This window comes from Lygodium microphyllum, chromosome 27, assembly GCF_053477565.2.
Source record: "Lygodium microphyllum isolate KBCC chromosome 27, Lygodium_microphyllum_v1.1.10, whole genome shotgun sequence".
Classification (NCBI taxonomy): Eukaryota; Viridiplantae; Streptophyta; class Polypodiopsida; order Schizaeales; family Lygodiaceae; genus Lygodium; species Lygodium microphyllum.
In genome coordinates, this window is record NC_141161.1 from 53,576,471 (window position 1) to 53,587,540 (window position 11,070).

The 11,070-nt window shown below is 44.2% G+C and overlaps 1 protein-coding gene across 1 annotated transcript; it reads left to right on the forward strand.

The window, feature by feature from the left end:
• Positions 1–4,841: 4,841 nt before the first annotated feature.
• LOC148012329 (uncharacterized) lies at positions 4,842–5,192 on the forward strand. The gene has a single exon (XM_087669142.1). It carries the CDS (start codon positions 4,842–4,844, stop codon positions 5,190–5,192), a length of 351 nt encoding a protein of 116 aa, XP_087525268.1.
• Positions 5,193–11,070: the final 5,878 nt, after the last annotated feature.

Genomic DNA, 11,070 nt, shown 5'->3' on the forward strand with positions numbered 1-11,070 from the left:
TCAACGCCACATTTGGGAAGGCATATAAGAGCCAGGAGGCCAAGGGAGAGCTCATTTGTGCCATTTCACAGAGAGAGAGAGAGAGAGAGAGAGAGAGAGAGAGAGAGAGAGAGAGAGAGAGAGAGAGAGAGAGAGAGAGAGAGAGAGAGAGAGCTCCAACCCGTATCGATTCGATTGCATCACCGACGCACTTACCGGCCCGTTCAGGTATACGAATCTCTCCCTCTACTTCCCTAGATAGGATCTGGAAGTGCATGACCATGGCACTGGCCTACATTTGGTGAAACGATCGAAATCGCGTTCGTGCGGGTTATGCGTGTCGCATTCGGCCCATCCGAGTGGTCTCTCCTGGGCCGAGTCCCAGAATCGGCCCTCGACCCTTGTCACTCAGCCCACTCCGCCAATCCGATCAACTGGGACCGTTCGAGGCAACTGTCCGAGTCAACCCATTCGGCTGTCCGAATCAAAACTTTTTGCCACGTGGCACATTCGCCAATCGGCCCGTTCGAGTGACCCGTCCGAGTCTCAAATTCGGCCCTTGGCCACATCCCAAATTCGGCCCTCGGCCAAGCAATGTTCGGCCCGTTCGAATCACCCTGTCTGAATTCGCTACTCGGCCCGTCCGACAGAGTCAAACCCGGAATTTCGGCCCTCAACCCCGTGTCTCGGCCCGTCCGAGTGACTTACTCAGACCCTGCAATTCGGACCAGTTGATCTGAGTGTAACTTTTTGTCAAAGTTTTTAGAAATTTGACCTAACCCGGCAAATACGTAGCAACGCAAACTATCGAAACCCTTTAGCCGCTCAGAACTTGATTCTGACACATGTGATAAGAGAAATTGTAGTGCTCAGCCGCTTAGCGGCTAGAAGCGGACAGTTGTGAGACCCAAGGACTTAGACGCGAGTCGTTGAGTCGTAAAACCTGATTGACCGAAAACAAACAAGGTAACATATGAGGAAACCCTAAACCCTGACAAAACGTCCAGAAAATGGATCTACAAGCCTATCAGGCCCAAAACAAGCGAGAGTGTGTAAGACGCTGAGGAATTGCTTGCTGCACTCACAGTGAATTTCTACACTTGAAGTACATTTAATAAAGCTGAAAGCCTGATTGGGCACAAGTGCAGAAGAAACGACACACTTACCGAGTGACCATAAATTGAGGTTTGTATTCAATAACCAAAGGAACTCACTCAGATAAACCACTCAAGGAACCCACCAATAGGAGAGGACGCAAGACATAGACAAACCATCGAAGCGCAGAGTAGGACCAAGCAAGGAGCGCCAATGACGAGGATCTAAGTCTATTCAACCTGATCGATAGCGTAGTGGAGCGTGAGAACTCGACCATGACGGACAAGAGCTTCGACCATCGGTCTAGTGAAGATCTCGATTAGAACATATTCCCAGATGCTATTCAGTAGCTGGTGAGCAGTTATGACGCGCACGCCCGGTACAAGCACCGCGAGAGGACAGTAGACGCAATCATTGCAGATCTAGAGGAGGAGAGAAGGCTACCCCCAAAGCATTGCAGGGCATAGCCGAGTACAATAGGGATCAGCAGGCTAGGAGCCAAAGGTAAAGCATGGAGCTGCATGAGGTGCAGTGAGTGCTGAACTTGGCTGGCCAAAACCGAATGGACCACGAGAGAGCACTGGAGGGAGACTTGACGTTGAGCGAGCTCCTCATGAAATAGCTGCTCGATAATACAGCAGTAGAGCAGAGTGCCACCGCACTAGCGACGTCACTGCTCATAGGATTAGGGGCGAACCAAGGCTCAAAGAGCCAGGCCAAAATACCCATTGTTGCCAAGCAACTCGATAAGTACCAACCTCAGGACGACCCATACAACTTTGTTGAGCAGTTTGAGCAAGTCTACAAAGCCAATGGCCTCAATGACCAAACTCAACGTTCTCAAGCATTCGGGCTTTGCCTAGGTGACAAGGGTAGGACGTGGTATACAAGCCTGGATGCTGTAGAGCGAGCCAACTTCAATAATCTCAAGGATCTCTTTGTCAAGAGATTTGCCGAGCCCGGATACTCTGATAACCTGTTAGAACGCTTGATGAACGTCAAGCAGAAAGAGAAGGAGGACATCCGTGACTACATGACCCATGCGAGGAGTCTCTTTAAGAGAATCCCTCTGGGCGAGTGACCCGACTGAAAGAGTAGTTTCGACTATGTTCATCAGCGGAATTCAAGACGAGGAGCTATAAAAGGCTTTAGCAGAACACGGTGGCTAGAGTGTTTGAGGAAGCCATCAGAGTCGATGGATCAGCTGAAAGAGCGGAGCTCTAGGAGCTCAAATCTAGAGGAGACCAACTCACGAAGCTCAGAGAGAATGTCAGCCTCTAGTGAAGTAGTCAATCCCATCATCCCAAGATAAGGGGAAGGCCACCGAGACAGACAAGGCTTGGTTGAGGTCAAAATGGAATTAGCCAAGTTACAAGACATGTTGAGATGACCAACGCGCCCACACGTCCAATGCGTGTACTGTGGCGGAAACCACCTGCCGGCCGAGTGTCAAGACCCTAGGTCAAGACCTTGTGCTAACTGCGGTAGGTTCGGCCATGATGTCACGCATTGTAGATTACCAAGAAGACTTCCATACTCGCAACCCTACGACCAGCCTTATCTAGCGAACAGGCCGCAGCCATTCTTCGGAAGGGGAGCCCCATTGGCTCTTCCCGCGCCTAACGATATGAAACCAGCCGTCCCTAGAATGGACATAAATCCTACAGGTATTCCTAGACTACTGGTCCTTACGTGACCCACCCACCGAGTGACACTCCAGTACACTACCTGGAGGAGCCGAATGATGAAGAGACCTACATATACCCTTACGTCTCGCACGATGACGAGGGCAACGCGGTCCTCATGGATTATCGACCCGTGCTGGTAATGGCGTTAGGACGAGGATGAGGTAGAGGTCTAGGAGGGCAGGCGCAGGATCCAGTCACCTGTTGGACTTGCGGTCACCCTAGCCATGTCTCATCACGCTACCCTGAGAGAGAGTAGCAAAACAGGGATAAGGCTGACCAAAGGTGTGCAGAGTGTGGAATCACCCATCTTTTCATAGATTGTCCAAAGCAAAAGCCATCCTCTAGCTCAGTCGACTTGCCATCTGTCCCACTGGGGCTATTTGGTGTCAAAAACCTCGATGGGGAGGCCACACCTATTCCATTGCGGGTCATGACCTGAGCCCAAATGAAGCAGGCCAGCATCTCTTTGCCAGGACCCAGCAATCTTGACGCAACCTCCATAGGGAAGAAAAGCCGCAGGCAAAAAAAGAAGAGATCGGAAGCTAAAGTCACACTAAAAATCGAGAGTGCTATGACTCTGCCTGCGGGAAAGAAGGTTTCAAACACGGAGGCAGAGACTTCAGCCCCTAAGATGGCCGAAAAGGGAATTGCTAAGGTAGGGGAATACCCGCATCCGAAGCGACAATTAGAGGCCATAGAAAAGGTGAAGGAATGGGTGAAGGAGGCTCAAGAGCATCTCAAAGTCGCTGAGCCCATCATAGAGGACGAGATTGATGATCTCTCCAGTGTAAGCACGCCGATATCACCACCTCAACCTAAGTCGGCAGAAGAAACCGCGCCACAAGCAGTGCCGTTGAGACCAAGCCTAGACGCGATAGAGCCGCAGATCAGCCACGGCCATTGGCCCGGATAATCTAGGTTAGGGGAAGGACGAGTATCTAACGATCTCCTGACCACGCTAGTGACCACCCCTGTAACACTTAGTCTGGGAGATCTGCTTAAGCAGCATCCTAGCCTATGGCAAGATCTTAAGCAGTGCGCTAAAGGATCACAAGAGCAGGTCATGGCAGACCCTCAAGACCAGGATGCAGAAACACAATTGCCAAGTTTGACGCTGCACTCCATGCCTAAATCCTTGCATGTCAACACCTTTTGGGAAGGCTCTCAGATGCACGCAGTCTTGCCGGGCGGTCCTAGCCCTGGGTGACACAACAAGAAAGGGAATCGTAGACATGGGAGCTGGGGTTAGTGTGCTTAGCTATGCAGTGCTTTAGACTTGGGGAAACCCGCCTGTCGAAGCTGCTAGGTTTAATGTCACGTTAGCAAACGGTATAAGAGTGGAGCCATTCGGGGTACTGAAGAATTGGCTAGTGAAGATTGTAGGTGTCCAGTTCCAATCAGTGTTGAATTCAGAGGCCTACAAAGGCTTGGCAAACATGGTGGGGGCAAATGATAATGGGCCAATGCAGATGCCTCTCGTGGCAAGAGGATAGTTTTACCGTCGCCATTCACAGGTGGGCCAAGGCACATGTATCAATTATATCAGGATTCCATGGTTATAGTGCGATGTAAGGGAAAACTTGACCTTTTTATAACAGTGACATGCAATCCAAAGTGGTTGGAGATAACTAATTCTTTATTGCCTGGCCAAAGTGCTTATGACCGTCCGGATTTGATTGCTCGCGTGTTTCATAAAAAGCATGCTAATTTAATGTATATGTTGTTGTGGAAGGATCTCTTTGGAAAGGTTGCAGGCTATGTTACTGTGATTGAATTCCAAAAGAGGGACTACCATTGCCCAATAGAGTTAAGTTTCCAGCCTTATTCGAGACAATTTCAAAGTGCAACATTCATGGCCCTTGCAGAGGATTGAACCCCAAGAGTCCCTATATGGACAAGGGTAGATGTACTAAAGATTACCTGCGAAAATTATTGGGCATGACAACGGTTGATAGTTCTGGCTATCCCATTTATCAAAGACGAGATGATGGAAACTCTGTGATCATAAATGGTAATGCTATTGATAATCAATGGATTGTTCCATATAATCCATTCTTGAGTAAGAAATACAATGAACACATGAATGTGGAGGTGTGCTCAATAATTGCGGCTGTTAAGTATTTGTATAAGTATGTGTACAAGGGGCATGACCGTGCAACCGTCAAATTTTCTATTGGGGTTGATTTAGTCCGGAATGGTGGCGATGTTCACGAGGTGGATGAGATACAAAGTTATTTGGATGCACGATATGTTTCTGCCTCTGAGGCGTGTTGCCAGATTTATGATTATGTATTGCATGATGAAAAGTCTGATATACAACGTTTGCAGGTACACTTACCTGGTGAGAACTATGTGGTGTTTCGGGATATAAATAGTATACCAGATGTTGTGCAGAATGAAGACCTCCAGAAAACTACTCTTACTAAATGATTTGTGTGCAACCGCATTTATCCAGAGTCTAGGACTATTCGCTATCAAGACTTTCCAGTATATTGGGTGTGGAATACATGACATAAGATGTGAACTAGAAGGAAGCATGGGAATACATGTGGCCGGATGTATTTTGTGGCGCCTACCTGTGGTGAGCTCTACTATTTGCCGATGCTTTTAACAAAGTGTTGGGGATGCACTTTTTTTGAAGATTTGCGTACTGTTGATCGTGTGATCTATGATACTTTTAGGGATTCTTGCATTGCAAGGGGCATGTTGGAGAGCGATGATGAATATGTTGTGTGCTTAGAAGAAGCTGTCTCTGTGCAAACTGGTGCTCAACTCCGAACTTTGTTTGTTGCAATTTTGGTCTTTTGTGAGCCAGCTTGGCTTGGCCATCTATGGGAAAGATTTTTGGTGCCAATGGTAGAGGATATCATGTACAGATTGCAGCTACAGCACGTGCACACCTCTCTTGGTGTTTTGCAGCATGAGGCATCTAACATGGCTTTGTTGCATCTGCAATACCTTTTACGTCATGTAGGATGAAGACTCTGTGATTTTGATGGGTTGCATGAACCTCGTCAACCAAACTCACAATTGCATGTTAACCCTCTTTTGCAAGATGAATATGCATGTAACATATCAGAACAACATAGGGTTTCTGAATCCATGGAGAGAATGTTGAATGAAGGACAAAGAATTGTCTTTAGTGCAGTCATGGATGCTGTTGATATAGATACTGGGGATGTATTCTTTTTGGATGGTCCTGGTGGGTCTGGGAAAACTTTCTTATACAAATGTTTACTTGCAAAGGTACGCAATGGTGGTCGTATAGCGTTGGCAACAACATCATGTGGCATTGCTGCCTTGCTTTTACTAGGTGGTCGTACAGCTCACTCGCAGTTTAAAATCCCAGTAGAATTAAATAATCAATCCACTTGCAATATTCCTGTTCAAAGTGACCTTGCTCGGTTATTGAGACAAACGAGCCTTATTTTGTGGGATGAGGCTTCTATGACCCATCGATATGCCTTTGAAGCGGTTGATAGAACTCTAAGAGATGTTATGAGCTGTGATAAGCCATTTGGTGGAAAAGTTGTTTTGTTTGGGGGGAATTTAGACAAGTCTTGTCGGTTGTGGTAAAGGGAACACGTGGGGATATTGTTAATGCTGCATCGTGTTACTTTGATTTGTGGCGTTACATAAGGGTGCTAAGGCTATCTGGCAATATGCGAGTGTCGACAAGTGGTAGTGTGGTGGACAATGGGTTCATCTGTTGGATTCAAGGAATAGGGGATGGAGTGGGTGTTACTAAAAGTTGCGATAAGTTGTGTGTTCCACCTAGCATGGTATTAAAAGGGCAGTCTATCGATTGATAGTGTCTACAATGACGCGTCCAATGTGGGTGACTACACGTCATATTTTAGTGAGCGGGCTATACTTGCCTTGCAGAATACAGAGGTGGCTACTTTGAATGATCGTGCATTGCAACTAATGCTAGGGAAGGTTAGGCAATATTATAGTGCAGATTCAATTGCAAAGACCGATGACTCAATTTGGTATTCTGTCGAGTATTTAAATACATTGGACCTTGGAGGTGGATTTCCTCCTCATTTATTGCTGCTGAAGATAAATGCACCTATTATTCTTCTTAGAAACCTAAATCCAGTAAGGGGTATGGTACGTGATTGATATGTAGAGCTTTCAATAGGAAAGTGATAGATGCTCATATATAATAATAGGGGTAAATGTGGGCGAACGAGTTTTTATTCCCCGGATTACTTTTGTTTTGAATGCTACACAGTTGCCATTTACTATAAAGTGGAGACAGTTTCCCATCCGATTGGCATTCGCTATGACAATCAACAAGTCACAGGGGCAAACTTTGTTCATTGTTGGTCTTTATCTAAAGGCACCAGTATTTACACATGGTCAGCTGTATGTTGCATTTTTAAGGGCAAAATCTTCGCATGGTGTGAAAGTGCTATTGGGTGAAGAGGATGGAGATATGACCACAAACATTGTATACAAGGATGTTCTTTGAAAGGTGCAGTAATGTGTATTTCTTTCTTTGCAAAGATATAGTTATTGACGACCATGTAGGGACACTGGTTTTGCATATATGTGAATTGCTCTCTGTTGCTTTCTTTGTGGAGATGTAGTTATTGAAGACCATGCAGAGAAGCTGGTTTTGCATATATGTGAATTGCTCTCTATGCCCTGTTTGGTTGGCGTATACTCTCTTGGAAGTATATTTTTTTCATATTTCACTATTTATTTAACTTTTGCAGATGCCTACCCTAGAGTGACACTATTACCCAGCTTTTGACTATCAAAAGGAGCTACAATGCACATTACTCATTGTAGCTCCTGATGATATCATAAGAAGGAGAGTTGCAAGGGTCATCAAGCATTTATATGATGATGTGAATATCGATATCACGCTGCCAGTTTTCATTGAAGTTGTATATTGTGGATAGATGCAATGTTTTCGGGTTCATATGTACGAGGTTGACCATAAGAAGAGATTTCAACGCTCGCATACTGATAAGATACCGAGGCATTGGTTCAAGTATGGGTTCAAGGATTTGGGTTATTTTGTGACGTTGCATCAACGTTTGTCAGTACCTACGGAGTGGTTGACAAATGTTCGACCAGGTATTATTATTGTTGGGATGGAATGATCTTTGTTAGTTGTTCCACGTACTTATATTGTAATTTTTACCAATGGAAACTATGGGATCATTCCCGGCTTCGCCTTCGCATGTTTTGCTCAAGGGGGAAGATTTTGTTAATGATTACTCAAAGAAGAGGAAGCTTTGTTTCTATTAGGCATCTTCGAGACATTGCCTTTTTTTGTTGGCATCGGCCATTTTCCTATGGTGCTTAGAAACACTTGTGTTCCTTATACTTGGCCTTTGTGGCTTCGTTTTCACTAGGTCTGTTATAGAAATTCTTTTCGTGGTACTTGGTCTTTGTCTCGATTATGACCCGTTTCAGTATTATGTTGTTATTTCTAAGTATCACGCGTGCAAGAATATGATTGCTTACATTGATGTCGAGAGGAAAGTTTGTAAGTATGGTGCATGGAAGAGATTGTTTCTATGTCTGGCATTTTGTGTTACAAAATTTTTAAACTCCTTTTAGTTTTAAGTGTGTTATGTGTGTGTGAGACAGAGAGAGAGGGTGCTTAGAGAGAATTGAGAGAGAGAGAGAGAGAGAGAGAGAGAGAGAGAGAGAGAGAGAGAGAGAGAGAGAGAGAGAGAGAGAGAGAGAGAGAGAGAGAGAGAGAGAGAGAGAGAGAGAGAGAGAGAGAGAGAGAGAGAGAGAGAGTCAGTCAGAGAGAAATAAATCATATTGGAAATGGAGAGAGAAAATAGGAGGGAGAAAGAGGAGAAATGGATTATTGAATGAAGTTGCAATGCGATAGCACGGCAACTTCGCATGCCGCTTTGCGGCAGCTTCACATGTGAAGCTGCAGTGAAGTGGCCTAGCATTCTGCACGCGCGAAGCGTGCACGGAACGCGAGTAGGTTATTATGATTTAACTTGCTAACCTTCTTGCAATTTTTACCAATCCCCATCTTAGACTTTCTAATTTACTTTTTCTTGATCTATATCTCTATGTAAATATTTGTTGTTTCTCTAAATGCTGAATATATTCAAATTTACACTTCCATCCCCTATATTTTCCTATTGGAAAATTTATTTTTACATCCTATATCTATGTGTACACACATATATACACACAAAAGTATTTATATGTGTGTATATTTTCACACCTCACTTGGTTTAGTTAGTTTAGTTGGTAGGTTACTTTTGTTTAGAGGTTGGTTAGTTAGTGCATTGGTTGGTTGGTTAGGTGTAGAGAGAGGGAGAGGGAGAAGCAAAGAGAGGGGGTTAGTTGAGCTTTGGCGGTATTAGACATGGGAGTTTTTGTTATTTCTAAATTTTGAGAATATTTTATATCTCCCTCAAGGCTAACGTGTGCTTTTTGTCCAGTATGGAGGTTTCTACAGCAAACAAGAATATGTTTGTAGAAGATATTATACAGTGCACTCCTAATGTGCAAATGAATGTATGCAAAATAAAGGAGGTCACAAGGAAGAAAGCTGTTCGTCGTGCACTTAAGCATATTGCAGGGCATGATAGTTCTGTTGGTTCCTTGAGGTTTATTCGTCGCTTGGATGGGATTGAAAAGGAAGTGAAGACACTATTTCTACGTCAAAAAGCTTCGATTTCAATTTCTGAGAACATTGGTGACCGTCTATAGAGGATTGAGAGAATGTAGGAAGAGAAATATGAAGGGCACCTTGTTGATGGAGTAACGATACAGGGCGAGTTAGAAGAGATCAAGGGTTATATAGGTGACATTTATGAGCATATCCAGAAAAATTGGTAGCCACGTGCTGGATCTTCGAACGATCAAGAATAGAAGTTGAAAGATATTCTTAATAGTGCAAGTCGTATAGAGGATGGAGTATGTGAGTTGATTGCATACAAGAACGGGAGCTTGGTTGCACCAGAGAACATTGCTCTTGATGTGCAACTTACTTCTTTGAAAGTTTATCTTAATAGATTTTCAACAATGTTAATGCAGATGAATCGCCGTGCAGGCGCATCTTCTGGCACTGGAGATCATTGCCCTTGATATGCACTAGAGAATGTTGCATCTTTGAAGAGTGGTTCACAATAGGTTTTTGGCAATGTTAACCAGTGCTTCTTTGCCGTGGTTTGCTTGGTATATGTAATTCTTACAAGACTTCTTAAATGAATTGTTTGAAGAAAATCTTCATTTTGAAACACATCGTATGTGTCTTGCAAATTATAAAACTACTTTTAAACCATTTTAATAGTCTCTCTTTCTCTCTGTTTCTCTCTCGATTATGAAGCAATTTTGCTAATGTACTTTTGTAACTTAGATTGGATTAGATACATAGAACGATTCCAGCTTTGATATGTTGGGATGTTTTGTATAGTTTGGTTTTGCAATTAGGGTACATATGCCACCCTCCCTCTCTCTCTCTCTCTCTCTCTCTCTCTCTCTCTCTCTCATACTTAGGTGGCTTATGTATTCTTTCATGCATTTAGGGTTTGTGGTTGCGAATGTGAGTTGGTAAGTTATTGTGTGTCCTATGGGATTGACACCAAAAAGTATTTCGAGACTGGGGACACCTTCCTCTATAGGACATGTTCTTTTCTCTCAAGATTTTGCAGATGCATGTGAATGAAGATCCATTGGCAGGGCCTTTAGGCAATGCGTGGTTGGTACTTGGTGAGTGCCATGTGTGCATGATAGCACTCATGTGTAGTGTACATATATTCTTTCATGCATTTAGGGTTTGTGGTTGCGAATGTGAGTTGGTAAGTTATTGTGTGTCCTATGGGATTGACACCAATAAGTATTTCGAGACTGGGGACACCTTCCTATATAGGACATGTTCTTTTCTCTTAAGATTGTGCAGATGTATGTGGATGAAGATCCATTGGCAGGCCTTTAGGCAACGCGTGGTTGGTACTTGGTGAGTGCCATGTGTGCATGATAGCACTCATGTGTAGCGTACATATATTCTTTCATGCATTTAGGGTTTGTGGTTGTGAATGTGAGTTGGTAAGTTATTATGTGTCCTATGAGATTGGCACCAATAAGTATTTCGAGATTGGGGACACCTTCCTGTATAGGACATGTTCTTTTCTCTCAAGAAGATTGTGCGGATGTACATGAATGAAGATCCATTGGCAAGGCCTTTAGGCAATGCATGATTGGTACCTAGTGAGTGCCATCTGTGCATGATAGCACTCACGCGTAGCATACATATATCTTCATGCATTTAGGGTTTGTGGTTGCGAATGTGTCTATCACTTATGTCTTGACG